The following is a 27386-nucleotide window of genomic DNA, read 5'->3' on the forward strand; positions in this document are numbered from 1 at the left end:
ATACTCCCACTTCCACTCAGGCACTGGAAGTGGATTGAGTAATCTTGCTGGTCTTTGTCTCTCAGGTTTTACTTGTTGACAGACTATACATCGGTCCACATATTCTGCTATGTCTCTCTTCATCCCAGGCCCCCAGTAAGATTTCTTCAAAGTTCTATACATCTTGGTGCTACCTGGATGCATGGCATAAGCGGAACTATGTGCTTCCTCTAAAATGGCTTGTTTGCTGTAGCTTGTTAGGCACACACATTCTCCCCTCCTTTTCTCGCACACCGTCTGCTCCCAGTTGAAAGTGAACCCTGATGCCCTTATTCACATCATCATCAATCTTCTGAAAATCAGGGTCTTCCAACTGATCCCGCTTAAGGTTTTCTACTAAGGTCGACTTTATATGAAAAGTAGCTATCATTCCTCCTAACAGTTCCACTGATAAGGCGGTTCTAGAATTCCTGAACTCCTGCAATAGCATTCCTCTTATTGAACCAATAATGGCCTTGGGTCTCGAGGATTTCCTACTCAATGCATCTGCCACAACATTAGCCTTACTAGGGTGGTATTCGATGGAACAGTCGTAATTTTTAATCAATTCAATCCATCTTCGTTGTCTTAGATTCAACTTCTTTTGATCAAAGATATATTTTAAGCTTTTTTGATCTGTAAATATCCTGCAGCACTCTCTAAATAGGTAATGTCTCCACAACTTCAGAGCTAAAACAACTGCTGCCAATTCCAGATCATGCGTGGGATAAATGCCCTCGTGTTTCTTAAGTTGACCTGAAGCATATACAATCACCTTCCCATCCTGCATCAACACACATCCCAATTCTTGTCGGGATGCATCGCAATAAATCTCAAATTCCTTACTTGGAATAGGCAAGGTAAGCACTGGTGCTGATACTAGTTTCCGTTTCAGCTCTTGGAAAATATATTCACACTCCAATGACCATTCAAACCTCACGCCTTTCTTGATCAGGTTCATTAACGGAAGGGCTATCTTAGAGAAACCCTCCACAAACCTCCGATAATAACATGCCAACCCTAGGAAACTGCGTATTTTTAAAATGGCGATTGTGGGACGTTCCCAATTAACTATTGCTTCCGTCTTCTGGGTATCTACACTAATGCCCTCTGCTGAAACAACATGTCCAAGAAATACTACCCGTTCTAACCAAAAATCACATTTACTGAATTTAGCATACAATTGCCTATCTCGTAATGTCTGCAATACTATCCTCAAGTGGGTAATATGATTCTCCCTACTACCAGAATACACCAGTATATCATCAATGAATACTATCACGAACTGGTCCAAGTAGGGATGAAATATCCTGTTCATGAGATCCATGAATACCGCAGGGGCATTTGTCAATCCGAAAGACATTACCCGAAATTCATAATGTCCATATCTCATTCTAAATGCGATTTTAGGGATATCGGCTTCTCTCATTTTCAATTGATGATAACCCGATCTCAGATCTATCTTTGAAAACACCGTGGCTCCTCTTAGCTGATCAAACAAATCATCAATGCGTGGTAACGGATATTTATTTTTAATCGTTACCTTATTCAACTGCCTATAATCGATACACAATCTAAGTGTACCGTCTTTCTTCCTCACAAATAATATCGAAGCTTCCCAAGGCGATACACTAGGTCGAATGTATCACTTGTCAATTAACTCTTGCAACTGAACCTTTAATTCTTTCAACTCAGTCGGCGCCATTCTATACAGTGCCTGCAATATGGGAGTTGTTCCTGGAACTAAGTCAATAGTAAACTCCACCTCCCTGTCGAGCGGTAATCCTGATAGTTCTTCAAGAAATACATCCCGAAATTCATTTACCACTGGGACATCTTCTGGGTTTAGCTCTTTCCCTTGAGCAACCATCACATGAGCCAGATAGGCTTTACATCCCTTGCTCAATAGCTTCCGAGCTTTCACTGACGATATCAAATTCCCCGCGACCAATCGTTTGCTTCCTGTCAACATTGTATCTTGGCCATTTGATTTTTTGAGCACTACCTCCTTCTTATAACAGTTTACTAAAGCATGATACTTACTTAGAAAATCCATCCCCAGGATAGCATCAGACTCCAACAGTTCTAAAGGAAGTAAATCAGCATAGAAGTTCTGACCATTGATCAGTATCTCACAGTGATTATAGCATCTATCTATTACTATCATGTCTCCCAAAGAGGTAAAGATAAATAACTCTTCAGGTATAGGTTTAACCAACCTATCTATACTAAGTGCATACTTGCTAGATATAAATGAATGTGTGGCACCAGGGTCAAATAAAACATAAGCAGACTTGTGGGGTAAAAGAGCTTAGAAATAACACTAATCTTAGCAGGATCTACCTCTATGCCATGCTCAAATACTATGTGTCCTAAAACAATGCCACGTGAGGACACTTTTCAAAATTAAGAACTAGGTTAGACCCAATGCATCTCACTAGTACCCTAGATAAATTAGACAGACAATCAGCAAATGAGTCTCCATATACAGTAAAGTCATCCATAAAAACCTTCATGCATTTTTCAATATACTCAGAAAATATGGACATCATACAACATTAAAAGGTGCCAAGATCGTTACATAGCCCAAATGGCATTCTCTTGAAGGCGAAGATGCCATAGGACATGTAAATGTTGTCTTCTGTTGGTCTTCTTGATTTATCAGGATCTGATAGAAACCCAAAAAGCCATCGAGAAAACAGAAGAAGGGCTTTCCAACAAGCCTTTCAAGCATCTGATCGATAAAGGGAATGAGGAAGTGGTCTTTTCTAATTACAACATTTAATTTCCTGAAATTTATACACATTCTCCACCCATTCTGAACCCTAACAGGAATTAAACTACCCTAATCACAATAATACCCATTTTCTTAGGCACTACATGAATAGGACTGACCCACTTGCTATCAGGGATAGGATAGATATACCTGCATCCAAGAGTTTGAAGACCTCTTTCATGACTACCTCATTCAAGATAGGATTCAGACATCATTGGGGCAATCGACAAGGCTTAGCTCCATCTTTCAAAGAGATTCGATGTATGCACACAGTAGGGCTAATACCTTTAATGTTGGCCAACGTCCATCCAATGGCCAACTTATATTTCTGCAATATCTTAACCAGCTGCTTCTCTTGTTCCTCAGTCAAGTTCTTTGAGATAATAATAGGAAAGGTCTTAGCTTCCCCCAGATAGGCGTACTTTAGGTGGTCTAGAAGCTCCTTCAACTCCAATTTAGGTACTTGCAAAACAGAAGGAAACACCTTATGGCAAGCTACCTATTGATGCACCCTCAATAGGTAGCTTGGGGGCGTACCTACCGGCTCTGTCATAGACAAGGTGGCAAGCTCTTTAAGTGGGATCAACTCCCCAGAGTCATCCTCATCGTCATCATAAACGTTCTATATAATCTCCTGCTTAAGAGAGTCAAACATATCAATCTGGCACAAAGAATGTACTTGCCCTATGGTGGAAGTTTTCATGGAATCGGAAATATTAAACTTGACCAACTCACCATCGAACTCCACAGACAAAGTGTCGTCATCCACATCAATATTAGTCTTAGCCGTCTCCATAAAAGGCCGCCTAAGTAAGATTGATGTAGATGAGATGGATGTGAGCTCTTCCATCTTAAGAACATAGAAATCAACAGGAAAAAGTAAATCATTGACCTGAACTAGGACATCCTCTATGACTTTTAATGGGTGTATAAAGGACCTATCAACTAATTGTATGACAACTCCAGTTTCAGTTAAGTCCTTTAATTTTAATTCTTGATAAATTGAATAAGGCATGACATTTATTGATGCACCCAAATCTAGCATGGCCCTATCAATTTTCTTTTTGCCTATGATATAAGAGAGAGAAAACATACCTGGATCCTTCTGTTTTTCTGGCAATTTTTTCTGTAGGATCGTAGATACGGATTGACTTACCACCATCTTCTCCTTTTCTTTGGCTTGTCTTTTCCTCGTGCAAAGCTCCTTTAAGAATTTGGCATATTTAGGAATTTTCTTGACGGCATCGAGGAGAGGAATATTTATCTCTACCTTTCTAAACATCTCCGAAAGCTCATTGTCCTTATCTGCAACTGGTTCTTTTGAACTAGCAAACCTGGAAAGAAAAGGGGCTTTAGGCACATACGCATCTATAGAAGGATAAAGGTGAGAAGATACTCCCTGTTTATTTTGTGGTGGCAAAACGGTTTGATATGAAGAAGGAATTTCTAGATTCTCCAATTCTAGCTCTTTCACTAACTCAACAGGTGGCTCCAACTCCTTGCCACTCCTTAATGTGATTGCACTAACTTTTTCTCTAAGAATTGACTCAGTTTGGGATGTGAGTTTGCCAGATTGTCTCTCTAATCTGCTCATAGAGGTGGCTAGCTGTGAGACTTAGGTCCCCAAAGCTTCAATGGATTTCTTTATATCTTACTGAAAATTTTGTGTATCCTGTTGAAATTTAAAAGAGTTGTTAGCAAGACTTCTAACAATGTCTTCCAAGGACATACCTGAACTAGACGAAGCTCTATGATGTGGTTGAACTTGCTCATTTTGCCCTTCCCATTTGAAGTTTAAATGGTCTCTCCACCCAGGATTGTAGGTATGACTAAATGGGTCCCACCTTCTGCATTGCCCATTATAATTGTAGCCTATAATGGCATTCACCTCGGGAATTGCTCCTTTTGGAGCACTTGGGCAAAAGTCAGCTGAATGACCAGTTCCATGACCTACTTGGCAAGCAGAAGCAGGTTGTCCAATCTCCACCTTCACCAACTGCTTCACAACAGTAACTAAGTCAGATATTTTTTTCTTAAGCTCATTTATCTCATTGGCAGATTTAACACTAACTGCTGCTCTAGTTCCAAATTGTTGAGAATTTATAGCCATGGTAGCTATTAGGTTTATGGCCTCAGTCGGAGTTTTATTGACTAAAGATCCTTCTGCAACTGCATCGGTATTGCTTTTATCATTATGCATCAGCCCCTCGTAGAAGTATTGGATTAAGAGTTGGTTCGAGATCTGATGATGGGGGAACTTGGCACAGGTCTTTTTGAATCATTCCCAATACTCATGAAGGGTCTCTCCATCAAACTGCATGATGCTATAAATTTCCTTTCTGACACTGGTAGCTCGAGATGCTGGGAAGAACTTCTCCAAGAACTGCCCCTGCAATTCCTTCCAGGATATGATGCTTCCTGGTGGAAGAATGTAGAGCCACTCCTTAACATCTCCTTTCAATGAAGAGGGGAATGCCCTCATATTGATCTACTCCCGGGTCACCCCATTAGGTCTTATTCCATTGCACACCACATAGAATTCCTTTAGATGTTGGTGCTGATCCTCGCCCTGTAGACCAAAAAAAGCAGGAAGTAAGTAAATTAAGCCAGAATTAAGCTCAAAATTACCTGTTGTCTCAGGATAGGCAATGCATAAGGGCTACTGAGTGAAGTTTGGTGTTGCAAGCTCCTTGAGTGTCTTTTCTCGTTCAACCATTATTGAGAAATTTTTAGGAACAAATGTGTCTTCAACACAAATTTATCTGTCAAGAGCAGCCTACTGTCTCCCTTCTCTTCTGATTCTCCGCTCCTCCCTAGAGATCTTTGCAAAATATAATTGTCTAGCACCCTTGGGAGTGTGAGTCATGCACCAAAAAAGAAAATTGATTAGCAAGGTTAAACACTACAAGTTTAAAAAAAAATTAAGGATTCTGTCGGCTCCCCGGCAGCAGTGCCAATTTGACGGCCTTATGATTCATTCCCAAAAGACTGTCGTACAAATAAATTTTTATATGCACCGAACTAACCCTTTATACTAACTAGTAGTGCCAGTAGCAAGTTCGGAGTCGAACTACAGAGAGCCAAATATGGATTCCTTAAAAGTTGGAACTTGTAGAAAGTAACCAAGAGGGGATTTGTGAAAATTGTTAAAAATAAATTGTGCAGTGCAAACAATTGTGAAAATTTATTTATCGAACAAATAATTAGCTTAGGTAATTATAATTTAATCCATTCCTCATTAATTCTATTATAGACCACTCAAAAGATACATGAGAATATTTGAATTAAAAAATTTAGTCTACTCGATTAGAATCCTAACCGGTAGTCCATAAAATCATGTTAATTAACAGAAAAGCGAGAATCCTCAACCAATCAGTCAATTAACCGGCACTAAGATTCAAGGAAAAACTAAGCCAATTAAGTGGTTTCCATCTTCTAACCAATTAATTGAGCGAAATTTATCTAAGTTAGAAAGTAAATGCTTGCTAATTGGAATCTCAAATTAACACAACAAACCTACTTAACTCATGCTTCTAAGTGACAACTACCTAACGATTACAAATTAGGGCCAATCAAAGCAATCAATTAAATATGCATAACTAATTTTTTAGATTATCCCATACATAAAAATTTAAGAATATGCTCAAGTTAAATTTCATAAATTCATAATAAAACTCACTAAATTACAAAATGAGTCTCAAGAATTAAATTGGAATGAAATTAAACTAACAAACTCAAGCTAAGTTCTTATCCTTTAGCCACTAAACATACTCGAATTCAATACAATTGGTAAAGGGAAGAATTCTTTACAGAGTTTTGGTATAAAAGAGAGCTAAAATAAGGTTAGAACAGAGCGGTGGCATTCAAAATCGGGTGTACTAGGTCTGATGACATCGGCTGGACCCAAATTATCCTTTTATAAAACTGCCGCAGCATCGCAATACCAGGAAGAGCATTGCAACACTGCGGTGCATAATGGCCGAGCATTAGGCAGGCGTTGCAGCACTGGCCTGACGCTGCGTTGCATGCTCGCTAGGGCTACGCACCTGTCAAACTTCGTAGCATCGCAACGCTCTAAAGGAGCGTTGCAACGCCGATGCTTTTGTCTTTCCGTGTCAAGGTTCAAGCGTCAAGGTGAGTTGCGACGATGGCGTCATGGATTCTCCGGAGCATTGCAACACTCGAGACAACATTGCGACGCTGCCTTGCGTCCGAGCATTCTGTCCAATACCGTCAAGTTAGCGTTGGACTCAAGTTTAATCAGAGCGTTGCGATGCTTGACAGTGCAGCAACCTTCTTACTTCGTCATTTGATGGATTTAGCTCCTAACTTCGTCATTTGAGCATCTTTTAGTTCCGAACGCTTAATCTGACTGCTTGTACACTCAAGTCCTACAAAATAGTCAATTAAACCAAATTAAGTAGCTAAACAACCCTGAGTTAAGCGGAAGAAGATAGTACATTTCAAGTGCTATCAAGATGGAGTTAAGCCTTGTCGACAGCCCTGACGATGTCTGAATCTTGTCTTGAAGGAGGTAGTAATGAAAGAGGTCTTCAAACTTTTGGATGCAGGTATTATTTATTCTATTCGTAATAGTGAGTGGGTTAGTCCTATTCATGTAGTGCCTAAGAAAACATGTATTACTATGGTAAAAAAATGATGAGGGTAGTCTAAATCTTGTTTGGTTCAGAATGGGTGGAGGATGTGCATAAATTTAGAAAATTAAATGCTGTAACTAGAAAGAACCACTTTCCCATTCCTTTTATCGATCAAATGCTCGAAAGGTTAGAAGGTAAGCCTTTCTTCTGTTTCCTTGATGGGTTTTCAGGTTTCTATCAAATCCCGATTAACCAGGAAGACCAACAGAAGACGACCTTTACATATCCCTATGGCACATTCGCTTTCAGAAGAATGCCATTTGGACTATGTAATGATCCTGACACCTTTCATCGTTGTATGATGTCCATATTTTCTGAGTTTAATGAAAAATGCATGGAGATTTTTATGGATGACTTTACTGTGTATGGAGACACGTTTGCTGATTGTCTGTCTAATTTGTCTAAGGTGCTAGAAAGATGCATTGAGTCTAACTTGGTTTTTAATTTTGAAAAATGTCATTTCATGGCCTCACGTGGCACTGTATTAAGACATATAGTATCTGAGCATGACATAGAGGTAGACCCTACCAAGTTGCTAAGCTCCCTTACTCCACATATGTGAGGGAGGTTTGTTCGTTTCTTGGTCATGCATGTTTCTATTGCAGGTTCATAAAAGACTTTAGTAAGATTGCTCAACCAATGACCTCTCTTCTTCAAAAGGATGTGGCCTTTGATTTCAATGATGATTGTAGGAGAAGTTTCGATGTGCTAAAGAATGCCTTGTCGTGTACTCTGGTCATTTAGGCTCCTCGTTGGAATCTTCCATTCGAGATTATGTGCGATGTAAGTGACCATGCTGTAGGAGCAATGTTAGGGTAGAAGGTCAACAAGAAACATCATGTCATATACTATGCTTCGAAGACCCTCAACCCGACTCAGTGCAGCTACACCACGACAGAAAAGGAGTTTTTAGCAGTTATTTTTGCGTTTAAAAAAATTCTCTCTTATATTATAGGATCTGAAGTTATTACCTTTTCTGATCATGTAGCTCTGCGCTATCTAATGCCAAAGAAGGAGTCCAAGCCCAGATTGCTTCATAGACAAAATTAAAGTAGATCCAAAGAAACGTAAAGTCACAATGTAATGTTCTTTCAACATAAATCTCAATAAAGTTTACATGAAGTTTTCTCTTGAGAACTATCGGAACCATTTACCTCATTGCTTTATAGACAAAGAATAAAGGAAGGAGCTTCCAATCCATAAATTACATCCCAAAATTGAAGTAAAACTAGCTAAAATATGAAGAAAATTGAAGAAAAACAAGTTGGGGCTAATTCCCCTTGATGTCGAGGGTATTTTAATCTTTTTTCTTCCCAGTCGATGTCGAGTGCTCCCTTTTGATCCAAATTGCACCTAGAATGTCTCAACGGTCTCCTTTACTCGTTTTCATATCTAAACACTCAAATAAATATTAAAGTCCTAAAAACTAACAAGAATTAGGTCGAGATAAATAACTCTTTTGGAGAGCATCACTATTCATATACTTTTGTGCAACAACATGACAGTTATTCATCTCAGTGCAAATCAGTATTCCATTCACACGTTGATAATTTGTAGGAATACAGGTTATTGTATCTTAAAATTTGAATAATCAGGTTTCTTTAAGGAAAATTCATTATATTTAGGAAGTTTAAAAGGCATTATGTCCTCCCACGTGTGAATAAGCTAAAGTTATAAAGTTGATTAAATGAAAGATCTAACCATTTAAATTGCAGAAAACCTGTAGAAAGATAAAGAGTAGAATTAGTGGCCCTTTTACAACATTGATTGGTTATTCACAGTGGCCCTTTTACAACATTACACGATTGATTAAGTTCATGAATAAAACCGGTTAGGACTATGGAAACATTACTTAGTAACTAATCATCTTTGCTTTATCCCAAGAACTTAATGCAGTTTATTGACATGTTTAGAATGCATATTACATCTAAGTGTGTTGATTGATTTGGTATTTTGGACTTCCTTTTAACATCACTAAATGTATTGGCTAAGCACTTGATCATATTACATATAAATGTGTTAGATGATTTAGATGATTTTCTTTAGTGTCCAATGAACAACTAACTAATTACATAGATGGATCTAAATACAAAAACACCACCACCATCCCATATACTCCAACATTCAAGGAGAGGTTTTCTGTTATGCTTTCTTGTTTGTCCTTGTTTTTATTTGCTTGAGGACAATGTACGTTTCAAAATTTGGGATGCTATAAGAGTATGAAGATATGACTTATATATGTTGCTATAAAAACATTTGATAACATTTTTATTAAAGCTATAATATATTTATATAGCTAAAATAATGTGTTATCTTTAACATATAATAACCTTTTTTCAATGCTATAATATAATATTTGCAGTTATAATTGTATTCTATAACAATGTTATTTAATCTTTTGGTTTTTTGCTATATAAACTTTCACTCATGGGCATAAAAAGTACAACTTGTTGCTCAATAATAATTTGTAAACTAATTAGATTTTGATCAATTTTACTCAAGTACTCATTTTTAATTGAAATCCATACATAAAAAAAATACTTCATAGCACTTGCATTCATAATCTATTTACATTAACAAAATAAAGTATTCATAATTTCCTTGAATAAAGTTGTTGTCAAAACAATATAAGTTAGATAGAATATTAACTATAATTACTAACATAAATTAGCTCTTGAAATACAAAATTCATAAAGTATTCCAGATTATATGATACTCTTTTACTTTGGGTATATATCATTTCATTCACTACATAAATATATAAAATATATATCAATATATGATTGTCCAACATTAACAATAGTGAATTTTGGAAATAAAGAAAATCTACCGACAACACTGGACAATCTCAAAATATGAGAAGTGATGGTGAATATTATTCATAAGTTCACATACCATTCTAAAGTACTTTCCAAGTACAAATAGGAGAGTAAAATGACAATTATAAGACTAACAAAGCTAAACATAATTCAACCAATACTTAACAATCTAGTTAAATTGTTTCACACTTTGCAAGCATAAGTAATACACATATTATGTTTTGAGACACAAGTTATACTTCAAATTCATGAGTATTTAGGCATTCATTCAACTATACCCCACGTTACTTTGATATGGAACAAGGAGAAAAAGAAGTAAAAAAATACTAGACGACGTTGACATAAATAAAGCCCTAACTAAACATAGAAATAAGGGAGAAAACAATGCTTTATCTCACAGTCTTTACTAATTACTTGTTTGTCACAAAAACACTACTTCAGTAACAATATAAGTACGTGAAAACCACATCATTTAGACTAAGAGACTATCTTCAAAGTCACCTTATGGGTAATACAACTTTAATTTAGAAACAAAATCAAACTCATAAAATATGGCAAAATGATCATAAAAGAAGCCAACTCATAAAAAAAAATACAATTTAAAGATAAACATCTTACCATGATCAACAACATGAGCAATGACAAACATACTACAAATGTGGTGCTCCTCTGTAAACTTTACCTGGCGACGCACAAAAAAAAACCATAAAAATATACATCGAGGCATAACCAAAATTACAAAAGTAGCAAAAAGTAGAACAAGAAATCAACATCTCAAAAATAAAAGGGAACCCCCCATGAGAAAAACAATGCTCCTTCAGTTCAAGCTCCAACCTACATTTCATTTAATACAAAGGTAAGGAAAGTTTATAGATCTTTAGATGATGAAAGGAAAGCTCATAAAAAGTGTGCTAAAAAATACTAGCTTATAGAAAGTGTGCATATGTAGTTGATTCAATTTCAACTCATAAGTTTAATGCAGAAAACTTCAAGACAAACAAAACTATTTTTTTAGCTTACTACAAATCAAACTTGTGAATTAAATGTGTGATGATTTAGTATAGGGTATTCCATCTGAAAAACTCCTACTCGTCTCGGATATGGAACACATGTTTTTTAGCTTGTCGTGTTTTAATATGCTTTGTAAATTCAAGAGTGTCAAGAGTGAGGTTTCAAAAGTGAAAAAAAATATGTTTGTTTTCATATGTGCCATGTAATCCAAGATTTAGTTGAGTTGATTTTTAACTAATTCAATCTTGCAAAATTGATTATTTGTCCAAAACATAATACATCCAAATCTTTTCAACATAAACAACCCACCAGATCAAAGCAAACAAAAGATAAAACACGGAACCAAAAAGTAAAAGAAAAGGAAATTAAACCAAGTATCTTAGGTCCTTTCGATGGAATCTTTATTTTCTTACAACCATCCCTAAAATACAAGAGTGAAATACAAAATCACTAAAAACAAGTTATTGCAATGTTTGGTTGTTGATCATTCTCAAGGTGAAAGAAGAAAACTAAGTTTGTTGCAGGGATGCATTTCTTTTACTCCTTTCATAGTATTTTTTGTTCATCCAACTATTTTACTAAGCTAACAAACACATTGTGTTTCCAAAGTTGGGTTTCCTACATTGACTATAATAAAAGATTGGGTTATTGAAAAGTTTAGGTGTTCACTTGCATTTTATGTAAAGACAAAATATGACATGTTGCATATTACACGCATCATTGTAATGTTAAAAAGTCAATGTGTTGCACCATGCTTGAACTCATGGTGACTGATAAAGAATGCAACAAAGAAGATTATTCGAAAAATCTCGTTAAGAGAGTGGATCAGGGCTCTCACCAAGAGTAGCATATTATGACCACAGTAATGTCCTATCTAAAGCATCCCTGAAAGAGATCAACTGTATTTCTGAATTGGTCTAAAAATAGAACAAAAAATTAAAGATTTAATTCTTAAAACCAAGTGCAAGTTCTAGAGAAAAAATGTTGGAGCACAATAATAAGATAACCTGAAAGGCAATAAACCACTGAGCACAAATTTCTGCATAAATGGCAACACGAGTATCAACATCATGGCTAAACCTAACAAGCCCAGATGCAAAGTTGCAAGCACGACCAAACACTTCTCCATAAGTTTGCCACTCATATTCACCTATTTCCAAATTTCTACCATCGCTAGAAGTGACAAATTCCTTGGAAATCAACTTTCTTGTTCCAATAAATCTTTTGTGCCGCGGCCCAATCTCAGTATCTTCACTTGCCAATTAAAGTGGAACACGAATAAAATACGGAAAATTGGGGGAAACAAGTGAAGAAAACACAACATATGGAAACACTTTCATGATTAATAGGAGAAAACAGAGGACGTCGAACAGTACTTAGTTTTGAAATTATAAGAAACAGTAAAAGATCATGAATGTAGTTTAAAGCTACTAAATTCCTAAATAATATCAGCAGATGCAAACTGTAGTACCAACCATAAACTGAGCATATTAGAACATCATTATCACATCACAGCCCTGCTTTTTGAGTAAATGATCCACAAGCTCGATAAAATACAAAGAAATACTCAATCCACAAGTTCATCGAACTAAATCCCAAGGAACTCAATAACGGAATTATAAAGCAAGTGAACCTCGAAACACAGGTAAACAAGAGTTGATGGAGGTGTTGTGCTTCTATAGCAATGAGAAACTATGAAAACGAACGGAGAACGAAGGCATACCTTAAAGATCACTGTAATTGAAAGTTGAAAAGGAAGATGGATTACGCTGACTTTAAAAAATGAATATCAACTGTCAGGATATCATATAGAGAGCTTAAAAGGACTTGTACCTCTCTAGGAGAGTCGTGTAGGAAGTGCCAAAGAAAATTAGGTCAGGAACGTCGACGTTGAAGAATCGAATCAACGGCGATACAAATTCATTCCACTGCCACATTGTGCTGGCTGCAGAATCCATGGAGAAGAAGCAAATTAGGTTTTCGTCTCTCTTCTGAATTTCGGCGCCCAAAAGTGGACAATCGTACCGTTGCCAAGATCGGTGGTGATGGATTTGATGCTTGCCCTAAAATAGAAGTAGCGGAAACCGGAGTTCACGGCGGGTTCAACAAGTCGCATCTTTAACATTCTCATATCGATGGTGAATGTTGGGGTTCTAAGAGAAGAAGAATGTGTTTCTAAGGGAAATTTGTAGGAAGACTCCTTTTTTTTTTATTCCAAAATGTCAAATAAACATTTTCATAACCTATTTTTAAAAATATCTAATGATTTATATTCGATTTTCATTCTAACTCTCAGTTCTACATTATTATTGCCTACAAAATCATCAAATAAACACATTAAATACAAAGAATAAATTTGAATTAAGTTGAACGAGATAACAAATTTCGAGTGCTATCAAAGTATTATTTTTTTCTTGAGAGAGTGATTATTGCCTTTTATTCCCTATAACTATTGTATTCTAACCGATCTAAACCTTTACGGCCGTCCCAATAAAGTTCAAGCATGGCAATAAATGGTAAATTAGAAAAAATCTAAATTTTTGGTATATTTCCAATGAGGTGTCTATATATTGAAAGTTTCGTTTTAACTCTTAATTTTTGAACTTGATGTGAAGACGATGAATAGAAATTGGTACAATGGCTAAGATGTGTAAGAATTAAAATACTTACATGAGTATTAAACAACGGAATGCATTATATCATTCACACTCTCCTTTTTCTTTTTCACTCACGATTCATCCTCTCCATCATTATCTTCTTCATTTACCACACCATATCGAGAGCACTAAAAAAATTCGGCTAACTAAAAAATCCGAGTAATCCAACTCAAATCACAAAGGTTAGGTAAGGTTAGCAAATTTTTAGTTTGGTTTGGATTAAAGCGTTGTAAAAAGGGGCATGATGATTCAAACAATGTAAAGATGAAATATAGTTAATTAAAACTCAATATTCATTAAAATCACAAATATCAACCTATGATTACATACATATTCCATAACTCAAACTTGGAATTTCTCAAGTTGAACATCCCTAGGCCTCAAAGGCACATACTCTCCCAACAAATACACCTCAAGATGATCCGAAAGGGCAGACTTGTCAATATTTTCATGATGGTATGATTTGCACACGAAATACAACACCGTCTCTGTCACCAGCTTCAATAAAAAGAAAATAAAAAACAATAAAAAGCACAAAATCCCCAAAATACCCTTCGCTACTATTCCCAACGACGCCGTTCTGACCACCAAATGCCCGAACACAAAACGCACCGTTCCGAGAGGAACACTCAGAAAAAGGATTATCACAACCGAAACCCCTAATTTCCCTTTCACTAGGCCGTAGCTTTTCCCCATCGCTTTGAATCCGTAAGAATCTTCCAGAACGGAGATGACGTTTGAGAGCTGCCAGATCGCCGTCAGGTAGAACGCGCCGGCGAGGTACAGGATCTGGACGGCGTAGAAAAGGAGGACTACGCCGGCGCCGGCCGTGCGGAAGGCGAGGATGATGAAGAAGAAGAGGAACGAGATCGCGAGGAGGCTGGCGATGGAGTAGCCAACGAAGGAGATGAACACGCAGAGGAATGTTAAGAGGAGCCGTTTCCAGACCTTCGGTACGACGCTCATAACCGGCTTGAAGGCGACGTCGCGGCCGGTGTAGATCGACGCGACGGTGTAGACGACGGCGGAGGTCGAGAGGAGGGACAGAACGATGAAGATAACAAGGTACGCGATTTGAAATAGAAAATAGTAGACCTTCTCCGACGAGACGACGTCGGAGAGTTTATCGAATGTGGCTGTACTGGTTTGCGTTTGGTCCAATACGAATTCGTCGAACATGATTTTTCGTAGGAATAGATCGGAGATCTCCATGTGAGCGAGGAACAAAAAGGAGAGTGGGAGAATTAAAGCTAGAGTGATTTGGGAGAAAATCCTTCTCCATGTGAAGATTAATTTGCTAGTTTCTCTGAAAATTCCATAGATTCCAAGAAATTGCATCTCTTCTTGTTCTACATCCATGATTTGGCGATGAAGAAGATGGGAGAATTTGCAGAAGAATGGATATGGAGGATTTTTGGAGGAGGGAAAGGATATATAAGGAAAAATGGGTATTCTGAATGTTATTGAATTGTGTTTGAAAAGTCTTTGTTTGGAATGGACCAAAGAAAAACAAGAACAAAAACAAAGGCCAATTGGCTTTAACAATATGTAATTTAAAAATAGTAAACTCTTCTAACCACATTTCAAAGTAATGTAATATAAATAGACTTTTTTTGGTGCCTCTTCATCTTCTTCTTTGATTATTCCAAATATTATTTTATCTCCTTTCAATTTTTTTGTTACTTGCAAGGTTGAAGTGATCATAGATTGGTGTAGGTTGGACTTTGGGACGGATTTCTAAGACTCATCACAATTGTTTTATGTTATAAGTTTGTCTAACCTAGGCGGTGTTACTTAGATTAAGAGTTTTATTTTTCTATGATGACCCATTCATAGACTCTTTCTTGATTAATTAATGACATGTTCCACTAATTTATCAAATCTAACATTCTCATTTTATAACCTATTACGTTATTTTTCGGTTGTGGGCTGGGTTGGGTTGAAGAACTTTTTTTAGACCCAATCGTATTGTTCCGGTTGTAAATTTCTTCAACTCAATAACCCTCATTAAAAAATGAATCCAACCCAATCCATCAATGAAACATTTGGGCTGTGTTGGTTCGAATTATTTGGGTCATTTATTTAATTTTTTTTTTTTTAATAAAAAGAAGTAAAATGTTAATATGTAAAAATTTGATTTAACTATTTTCATATATGAATTAAGATTAATAACTCAATTTCAATTTATATAATGTATAATCTTTTTTTAAAGTGCAAAAAAAACTATTTTTAAAAGTGATTTAAGAATAAATTATCCAAAAAGCTGATAAAACTAAAGAAAATTAAAATAAATATATGTATATCTAATTCTACATAAGAAAAAAAAAACATTTTAAAGTTAATAATAAGTTTAGGTTAGTTTGGGTTGGTTCGGGTTATTTTAGGTGATCCATGAATCAATTAAACTCATAAAGTTTTCATTTATTTGAACCTAACCCAAACCAAACGGGTTGGGTTGGGTTGGGTTAATCGGTTTTTTTTTTGGGTCATTGATTTTTTTGAATACCCCTAGTTTATTGTTTGTTTGTTTTTTTTTTGAGAAAAATGAAGACCAACACAGATGGTCATCACGTTAGGTTATAAAATGTTTGTTGTGTTTCTTCATTTTTCTCACAGTTTAATAGAAATGACCATTGCGTTTGGTCGGATAAGTTATAAAATGCCAATTATAAAGATATTCTTGAAATGATCATTCATACCTAAGAAGTCCTTAGATAATGGTCTCAATTCTGGTCTTAATTCGAATGAGTTGAAACAATATTTAGATGGAATTGGTTTGCTCTATTCGAGTCAAAATAGAGATGAAAAAGTATGTTGCAAGATTATTTGTAATATAATTTTCTCGACTGGTAAGAAAAATAATCTTCGTGATTAAGAACATATGTGTTTTTTTAACAATAATGTTTTTAAGTATTTATTTACTTATTTTTTAAAATGTGAATTAAAATTTGTAAATAACGCACTTTATCTAAACAAATCTCAGATTCAATCTAACTTGCAATTTAAGTCGAAGAAGGGAAATTGATGACATCATTTGAAAAATATTTACAAAGTACACAATTCTATAAATTAAATTAAACTAAAAAGATATTGCAAGTTCAAATAAGTAATTTAAAATATAACACCATTATAAATTTATTAACCATCAATATGTTTTTATTTAATGTGGTTATTATGTAATATAATGAATTGTTCATTAATGTATTCCACATATATTAAAAATTATTTGATTTCTTTATAAATAAATTAAAAAAGTAGTTCAAATTTTGCAAATCTTCTTAATTAACTTTATAGTATTAATTTATTCAAATTGTGCTGCATTTCTTTCCCTACTTATTTAAGTTATGGTGTTTTCCCCCTAACAAGTTTATAATTGTATGAGAGGGTTTAATTGAGAAAATATCAACTAGGGTGTTAAAAAAATCCGATAATCCAAAAAAATCGATCAATCTAACTCAATCCGTACGATTTGGGTTGGGTTATCAATTCATTTGGATTGGATTGGGTCCAAATAAATGAAAATTTTGTAGGTTGGGTTGGTTCATGAGTTCACCTAATATAACCCAAACTAACTCGAATCAACCCGAATTTATTATTAATTTTAAAATATATATATTTTTATTACTTTAACACAAATATTTATACATATATTGATTTTGATTTTATTTAATTCCAATAGCTTTTGAATAACTTATTTTTCAACAACTTTTAAAAGTAGTTTCTTTGCAATTTAGAAAGAAAATTTTCACTATATAAATTGAAATTAAGTTGTTAATCTTAATCAATATATGAAAACAATTAAATTAGATTTTTACATATTTACGTTTTGCTTCTTTTTAGAACAAAATTTTAAATAAATGACCCGACGACCAAAATATTTCATGATTGGGTTGGATTCATTTTTTGATAAGGGTCATTTGGGTTAAAAAAATTTAAAATCCGAACAATTAGATTGGATATAAAAAGTCTTTCAACTCAATCAAACTCAACCCATGAACACCCTTATCAACAATGGGTCCCAAATTTATTAACCATCGTGGAGTGAGTCATTTATGACCGAGTCAACACGTTTCATGTGCAAATTTCTCAATAGAATAGCCCAATGATATTGCATTAAAATAAAGAAAAGGAAAAATCATCTTTATTATTTTATTATAAAATTATAAAGTCCACGTCAACGATGGCCAAAGCTGATATTGACTTTATTATTATTTTTATTAAAGAATAAATCGGCTCCCAAACTTTCAAGAATTTTATTGCAAGACTTTACATGACATCCAACTTTGAATTTAAAAATTATTTCGTGTGATCTTTACAATGAGGTTAACAAAAGAAAAATATCTCAAATTTATGTAGTGATTATTAAGAAGCATAAATATTATTAAATCTACGTTTTACTTATTATTATGAGACAGTGAAATTATAGTGATTTCGTTGAATATTTTTTAAGAATTCTCTATTGCATCAACTTTAATGGTTTGATTTTAGGCAATTTTAGAGAATTTTATAAGTTTTGGATCTTTTTTTTTTTTTGTTAATTATAATATCGATGATTATCTAAGTCAGCTTATCGAGTTAAACATTTAATTATCATATACTTGATAATAGATAAATTTGTCTCGGTAAATATTAGTGAACTACATTTAAACATACTTTGTCTATGGTTTCGTTTCATTTCATTTTTTATTTATTAAATGGTCATTTTGTTTTGTTTGTCATCAAATGTTTAATAGATGGATGATGTTTGCATTGTTTTTTTTATATTAATATATTGATGAAGATATGTATTGAAGCCACATGTATTGACAATAAGATGAGTTGTCGCCGTGGTTGAGGTAGAAATGAATGGTAGAAGAATACTAAAAGACAGGATTGAGAGTGATTATATCATGTTGTCATTATCAAAATTAGTTTTATCTTAGAATAGTAATATATGACAATAGTAGATTAGGGTTGGCAAAATTCTCGCGGGATCCTGTCCCGCTCGGGACGAGGAATCCCCAATTTAACTGGAGATAGAGTCAAACTGAGGACCTTTTTAGGGTCCTCGAACCGAGGATGGGGAGGGTATCCCGGCCTCATCCCCAACCCCGCCCCGATATATATATATATATATAGTATTTTAATTTTTTACATTTAGTTCAGTTTTTCATTTAGCCCAATTTAAGGTCAAGTAAAGTGTCCAAGTCCAAACCAAAGATAATTTTAAGATTTTTTTTTTTTTAAAAAAGTTTTCATGAAGAAACAAAAGGGAAAACAGGGAATCGGTCCCTGTGGGGACCCGTTTTCCCGATGGAGAATCCTCTACTCCGTCCCCACCTTTAAATGACAAGGATGGGGGTGGACATGGGGTAAATTCTTTCATTAGGGATGGGGACGGAGAATCCTTCCCTGCCCTGCCCCGATCTATTGCCAATCCTATAGTAGATAATTGAATCCAAATTTTGTTTTTGTTGTTTATCTATACCTACTCTCAGCAACACATTTAATTTCAACGTAACTAAATCTTTTAGGTCACAAATTTGATATTGTTTGATTTTCACCTTATTCCGTTGTGTACATTTTCTCTTTCGTTATTCATGTTTCTCATTTATTTAGGTTCCATTTGGTAATCATTTTGGTCTCGTTTGATAACCATTCCATTTTTTGTTTGTAATTTTTTTTGAAATTAAGCCTATTTTCTCCACCATTTTTTACAATGATTTAGATCTTTCTTATGTATAATGATTGAATTCTCAACCAAAATCTAAATACCAAAAACAAGTCTTTAAAAACTACATTTTATTTCAGTTTTAAAAAATTTGTTTGGTGTTTCAAACTATTGGTAAAAAGTAGATAATAAAGGAAGAAATTTGGAGGTGGAAGTAGTGTTTTATAGGCTTAATTTTAAAAAACAAAAACAAAAAATCAAATGGTTATCAAACGGGGCTTTTAGCTTTCGTTTTTTGTTTTTTGTTTTTGAAAATTAAGTCTATTTCTTCTACATTTCTTATTAAGAAGCATACATATGATTACCAAACATAATCAAGTCTATTTCCTCCCCGTTTTATGTTTTTCACCTCTACTCTCTTTTCTTCTTCCCAGCAACGTGAGTTATAGGTGGTTAGAGACAATGGAGCGATGATAAATTCATCTCTCAAGACTCTCTCTCTCTCATATTTCCAGCGAACACATGCCAAGTTCCAGCACCCGCCTCCCTCCATCCACCCTACCACCGTCGACAACAACATGTTAAGATCTAGTCGTTGTTGCCTTCCTCAAATCTCACTGTCGTTGGTTTCTTCCTCAAATCTCGTTGTCGTTGGTTTCTTTCTTAGATCTAGCTGTTGTGGGTTTCTTCCACAAATCTCGCCGCCGTGGTTTTCTTCCACATACCACTTTGGTTTGATTTGGTGATATATATACTTCTTCTTTGGTTTTTCGATATATATATTTGTTTGTATATTTAGATTTCCTATTTTATAATATATACATTTATATATATTAAACATTGAATTCATTTATGATTTATATACTATGGTACATAGCATTGTTCATTTGAAAATTATGAAGTTTGAAATGAATTTGAAGTAGTCACATTAATAGGGAATTGACGATTTTATAATGGAGCATCTAGTAAATTTTGGTTCATTGGGATTTTTGGCTACTTAAATAGAATTTATGATATATACTGCCATATAAATAGAATTTACGATATATATTGTGATTTATGTTGAACGTGTATAGTCAATCTTTCTAATATATTTCATATATTATTTAGAATATTTGCAAACATCTTAGACAATATTTCAAGGTATATTGACGTACATATTAGAACATCGGCGGAATATTTTACATGCATAAGTGATGCATAATTAGAAGTGCATACGTATCAGAATACTTGGGATATATATATCAAATAAACAATGAAATATATTATAAAGAAACAAATAGTACTCAAGCCAAACAATGAAATATATCACATAATATCAAAAATCAAACATGAAAAATAGAAAAGACGTCGAAAATAAAAAAAGTTACTATGAAATGTTTGATGCATGAAATGGAAAGTATGTCATACCAAATGCACTTTCTCTCTCCAATTGAAAAAAAAAATATATTAAATACATTTTTGCACTCCAATTAAAAATAGAAAAAAATCATATTAAATACATTTTCTCTCTCTATCACTAAATGGGCTTCATAAATTGGGAAATATGTATTAAAACTGGATATAAATAAATGGAAAAGAGGTTAAAATTGTCCAAAATCAATACTAAAAGTCTTCTTTGAAAAAAATTCAAATTTAAAGATATTTGTGAAATATATGACTCAAAGATGATATTTTATGCCTCAAACATTTCTTTAGCTCTCGATTTTTTTCTCTCTTAAATTTTTATTCCCTCCATAAACATGTTTATAGTCGTTATCTGACCTCAGTTTTTGATTTATAGACTTGTCTCATTCTCAACATATTCACCATTGACATTTGACTTCTAACTTTTAACTTATAGATCTATCTCATTCTCAACCATAACCTTCTAAATTCTGGAAACACAAAATACATCATATTTATGTTTGAGAAATTAAGTTCATACCTTTCTACTTAAATCATTTATGAAAGTCTCGTATTACCTATAATCACCAAACGAAGATACATCAACAAGCTCCCACACATTAATGTGTGAAAAACGACCAACCTTGTGAGTTTTTATATTACTCCCATCTTCGAGAAACTGACACGCTTCTTCTTATCAAATATATTGACTTTGTATTTGAATACATCGACTTTGTTTAAAATTAAATACAAAACTATAGAAAGGTTAAACAATTGTACACCAGAAAAGATTACGAAGGTTCTTTATTTCCTTGCCTTCTAACTCCACGAAGTTTGGAGAATTCTATAGAGAACTCCTCTCCTTAGGTCCTTATCAACGTCAATCATCTACAATACCTTCTTAAAGTCCTATTTATGATGACAAAACCCATAACAATAAATTTATATTTTAGTATCTTATATTGAAATAAATATATTGAATTATTTAAATCAAATTAGAATATTTTAGTTCTCCTAATATGTAATTTATTTGTTTTTAATAACTTCTAAATTTATTCTCACACACACAAAAAAAATTACATATTAAATGAGTTATTTTCTATGCATTTTTTATTTAAAGAAAACACTAAAAAAATTTCTTATAAAAATAATATTATTTTATATAATTAAAATATTTAGTCCCACAATTTCTAAAGTTAAAAATCAAATATTAAAATATTATTGTATATCCTACCATTTATGTATTATAATTTTAAATATTACAACATTTATGATCTTAAAAATAAGAAAATCTTAAATATTAAAACAAATGAAACATATGATTTTTGTAAAGTAAATAATAAACAATTAACATATATATATATACACACATATATGTATGTATGTATATATATAATCAGACACACACATATACAAGATTTTTGAGCTTTAATGTCATTTAGAATCGACATTACAAGGCTTTAATGTCGGTTGAAAATCGATATTGAAAATCGTGTAATAAAAGGTCTTTAATGTCGGTTTTAAACCGACATTAAAGCTTACCAAAACTCATTACCAATTATCTTCAATGTCGGTTGAAAACCGACATTATACACCATCTTCCATGTCAGTTTAAAATCGACATTATACGTCATCTTCAATGTCGGTTTTTTTTACCACTTTTTTTCAATAATTGTTCTTTTTTTTATGCCTCATTTTTGAAATAGTTAAATCCATTTTTAATGTCGGTCAAAGAGTTAAAAACGACATTATATGTCTTGTGTTGGGTCAAGTAATGTTCATCATCGTATTTTATTTTAAAGTATAAAAAAATTGTTTATTGTAATGCGTTCCTATTATATTCTACCTGGCAAGCCAATAATATTTCTCTTCCACCTATAAATGCATAGAACCCAAACCTAAAATATAATAATAGATACAACAATAAACTCTACCATAAAACTAAATACAAAGTTACCTGAATTGAAGCACACTTCTATGATAATTTATCCATAAACAACAATTAGTAGTTCCAATCCATTCTATAAATACTTATCAAATATGAATAAATATACTAACCAACATTTGTGTATCGATAACATACTTCCATAGAACAATAATTAAAATTATCATATCCAATGGAACCACCCGCCTCTCCAAAATTACAATAAGAAATACCAAACGTTTCTATAATATTAATAATCATTTCTCTCCTTCACAAATATCATTTAGTACTTCCATGAGTACTTACACCATATACCCATAAACAAAAAAATTATACATAAATCTTCCAATAAAAAGATCATGATAAGATAATAATTCGTCTATCCACAAACCAATGATTAGTACTTTAGATTCATTCCAAACTTGCATATTTTACTCAAAACTCATCAAGATTCATTCTAAGCTAGCCTTTACATTCCATTGAGACAATAAAACAATAAGTACATCCTTACACAAGTCCGCCAACAAAACTTGTCCATTATGTTCGAATTACGTCAATCTCTCCTTGGGTATATGCATTTTTTGTATTGAACAACAAAAAGGAAAAAAAAAAGGATAAACTCAACATAAATTTACATCATTTATAAATCAAAGCTAGTATATAAAAAATAAATAATTTACATACAAGGCTAGTAATGGAAGTAGTAGGATTATGCACTATTTTGTGTATATACTTTTATACATAGTACCCGCATCCTACAGAATCTAATTGACGGGGGCACTGCATGTTAAGAAGTTGAAAAAAATTATTCTTATGTTTGAATGCACATAATATGTTAAAATATGAATGTTAATTTACCTTTATAGGTTTCCATGATGAAAATAGATCACATGCAAGTGTAAATGCCACAAAGGAAATCAATCTTCCACTAGCTTTTATAGAAAACTGAACTTGATCATTTTTCAACAATTTCTTGTTTACAGAAAAATACACCAACTAAGCAAGAGTGCCTACAAGAAATGTAATTCCTAAACTAAATTTCAAATATAAGATAAAAGAAAACTATATATATATATATATAAATAAATAAATAAATAAAGGGAGAATGCAATAGGATGATCCAAGGGAACATGCATATTTCCTAGTTCTTTTACCACTCCTGTACTAAACCTCCCATCCAAAAGCCTAGCTAACCATTTGATCTTTTACCAGTCCTATAATAAACCTCCTCCAAAATAGGCTTCAACAAAAACCAACTCCAAACCATTCAATCATTTTTCTACGGGAAAAAGTAATAAGGATTAGAGTAGAAATAACTGAAAAAGACCCAACACTTCAATTTACAAGATGTATTCCACATCTAAAAAAAAAATAAAATAAATAAAAAAAAAAATTGGTAAATGAAAGTCCGAAAACTTAAGGCGGACCCCCTATGGACTTCAAGAGGTTGAAAACATGAGGCGGATCCTCTATGCATCGGCTATTGGTAGCCTGATGTATGTGATGTTATGATCTAGACCTAACATCTGCTATGCGATGGGGATAATCAGTAGATATCAGTCTAATCCAAGATTTAATCACTCGACCGCTATTAAGAACATCCTCAAGTATCTATGGAGAACAAAGGACAATATACTCGTTTATGGTTATAAAGATTTGATCTTTATAGGATACACGAACTCTGATTTTCAGACTTGTAAGGATTTTAGGAAATCAACATCAGGATCAGTGTTCTCTCTTAACGGAGGAGCAGTAGTCTGAAGAAGTACCAAACAAAGGTACATTGCCGACTCCACAATGGAAGATGAGTACGTAGCAGCTTGTGAAGCTGCTAAGGAAGTTGTATGGCTCAGGAAATTCCTGGCTGATCTGGAAGTGGTTCCAAACATGTCTAAGCCCATCACCCTTTGTTGTGATAATAGTGGTGCTGTGACTAATTCCTGAGAGCCTCAGAGTCACAAGCGCGGGAAGCATATAGAGTGGAAGTATCATCTCATTTGAGAGATTGTGCATCGAGAGGACGTGATTGTCACGCAGATAGCTTTAGAGCACAACGTTGCTGATCCATTTAATGAGGCCCTCATAGCTAAGGTGTTTGAGGGTCACCTTTAGAGTATGGGTTTATGGGTCATGCCACGATTAAACTAGGGCAAATGAGAGATTTTTAGTGGACGCGTGTTATGCTCTAGTTTATTTCTTTGTGTACTGGGGTTGATGCCCTAAATCTTGTAGGGTTCTGTAGTTTGTACTATATTGTACAAACATTTTATTTATTTAATAAAATATGACATATTTTATTTGTCATTTCGCAGTATTAAAACCAAAAACCAATAAACTAATATCCAAGGTTATCATCTGTAGCTTAAACATGTATGTAGAGATATACAGGTGGATCATATTTGAGTTATAACCTAAATGATCTATAGTAGATGGATAAGGCTAGATACCTTATCCTGGTGACACTATGAGTACAACCTACTTTGTAGATGTACAATTGTTGTAAAGTTATACAAATGATCCGATCTTGATAATACATGTGGAGACATATAAGCGGAGGTATTCTATACAAAGGAATTTGTATAAAACTGGACCACGAAATATCTAGTCTCATTATATAACACCGTTCACAATTGAGACTTACATTTCACCAGAATGATCATAGGTTACATGACCTGAATCCTGAGTGAGTTGTGAACTCTTACCTATGAAAGTGGTCCTTTGATTTGTCTGAGTGAGAATGGCTAGATTGCCAAGTCAATAGGCCTACCATTTGTTGGGTTTTATGTCCTAAAACTCGCAGTTTGTAAAAGTTAAACATATTCTATAGTCAATAAACTTATTATTGATTCTATAAATTGCATACGTAAAATCTAAATCCAATAAACTAAGGTCCATGGCTATTACATGAATACTTGAACTTTATGTAGTGACATAGAGATGGATCAAGTTTGAGTAAATAACCAAAATAGTCTATAGTATATGATTAAGGTTGGGTACCTTATTCTAGTAACACTATTGGATGCAGCCTACTCTGTAGCTATTACAAGTTGTTGTAAAGATACTACAAACGAAGTGATCCAAATTCATTCATGTATTGACATGAGGAGTGAGGGCATCCTATGCAACAAGTTTGCATAAGATCAGACCAAGAAATAAGTCACTCTTAATTTATAACGCTATTTACTCTTTGAGACTGACTATTTCGCTTAGATGACCTAGGTACTCGATCTTATTCCTGAGCTAACTATGAACTCTTGTTTGTTTGGGATTATCCTTAAGATTTGCATAGGTGAGGGTTGGCTCAACACCGCCGACTCAATTACCCTCCAATTTCAGGGCTAAGATCGGGTAGATAGCTGGAGAAATAGAGTGCAAGACGAAATTCACGCCTACCCAATTTAGGGATAGAAGAAAGGTTGTTCTCTTAAATACTGTATCCAGGTCTTGAACAAGAGACCCCACCCTCTCACTAGCTTGAGATGGATCCAGTTTAGTGATTGGATCATAAACTAATTGTTCATTAGAGGATCAGTTGGAACTTAAGGAACAAGACATAATATCGAGGGTAAAAACAACACATTGACCGAGTCAGTATTACGAACAACCTGTGAAAGGTCCTAGTTATGATTATATCGTGTACACACAAATATATCTACTACAGTGAGGAGAGTGAAACTATCAAACTATACTGGTGTGAGTTGATAGTTAACGAATACTAATTAATTCGGTCTAAAGAATTTAGCCAATTAATCTTAAACGTTGGAGCTCATGATCTGTAGGTCCATAAGGTCCCTCTACTAGCTCGTAAAACGTGAACACCTTGAATTATTAAATTGAGTGAATTTGGAATGACATCAATTTGAATTGTTCAAATTGAAATTAGGGTTTTTGAGTTTGAATGTTTGAATTAGTTCAAAATCAAATTAGGGTTTACATAATTATATTAAATATAATAAACGTTTAATTTGTTGAAATTAAATAAAATTGGAGAGTTTACAATATTTAAATGTTGATTTAAATATAAATTACATGAATTAGATTTATGTTATAAATTTAGTGTGTGATTAATTTGATATTTGATATTAAATTAATTAATTAATTAAATATGTTTAATTAATTAAAAATCAAATTAAGTTCCAAATTTTAAATTCAATTTGAGAAATTGGATTTTGTAATTATAGATTTGATTAATTAAAAATTAATTAAATCAAGTTTTGATTAATTTTAGAATTAATTAAAAGAAATAAATAAGAAATTTGGAAATTTGAAAAATAAAGTTTAAGTGGGTTATTCCCACTTTCCTCCAAGTAGGAGGTGTTCCTCCTTGCTTATCACACCAAATTTCCACTTCAATTGTTGAAGGAGCTACTGGCATTGAAGTTTCAGAGATTGCTTACATGTTGCTTAGCAATAAACACCTCCATTTCTCTGAGTTGAGGGAAATTGACAGAGATTGGAAGCTGAAAAATTAGTTTATGCTTCATCTT

General features: G+C 33.7%; 2 protein-coding genes across 6 annotated transcripts; both read right to left on the reverse strand.

Moving 5' to 3' along the window:
• Positions 1-8520: 8520 nt before the first annotated feature.
• LOC120076018 (uncharacterized) lies at positions 8521-13512 on the reverse strand. 5 transcript variants are annotated; one of them, XR_016529109.1, is made up of 6 exons: positions 13308-13511; positions 13116-13227; positions 12290-12536; positions 12121-12199; positions 10890-11105; positions 8521-8805 (listed from the first exon to the last, which is right to left on the reverse strand). XR_016529109.1 is itself a non-coding variant. In XM_039029795.2 (5 exons), the coding sequence occupies exons 1-4, from the start codon at positions 13411-13413 to the stop codon at positions 12134-12136; spliced, it is 531 nt and encodes a 176-aa protein (XP_038885723.1). In that variant the 5' UTR covers positions 13414-13511; the 3' UTR covers positions 10649-11105; positions 12121-12133. The 5 variants fall into 5 exon arrangements, 2 of the variants coding, with proteins under 2 accessions (XP_038885723.1, XP_038885724.1); XR_016529110.1 differs by lacking the exon at positions 8521-8805 and having other exon boundaries at positions 10649-10953; positions 11043-11105; positions 13308-13512; XR_016529111.1 differs by lacking the exon at positions 8521-8805 and having other exon boundaries at positions 10649-10953; positions 11043-11105; positions 12121-12167.
• Positions 13513-14214: 702 nt separating this feature from the next.
• Positions 14215-16225, reverse strand: LOC120076017 (uncharacterized). Its single transcript, XM_039029794.2, has one exon. It carries the CDS (start codon positions 15296-15298, stop codon positions 14282-14284), a length of 1017 nt encoding a protein of 338 aa, XP_038885722.1. The 5' UTR covers positions 15299-16225; the 3' UTR covers positions 14215-14281.
• Positions 16226-27386: the final 11161 nt, after the last annotated feature.

The sequence above is a fragment of the Benincasa hispida genome, chromosome 4 (genome assembly GCF_027475165.1).
Source record: "Benincasa hispida cultivar pf3 chromosome 4, pf3_genome.v1.1, whole genome shotgun sequence".
NCBI lineage: Eukaryota > Viridiplantae > Streptophyta > Magnoliopsida > Cucurbitales > Cucurbitaceae > Benincasa > Benincasa hispida.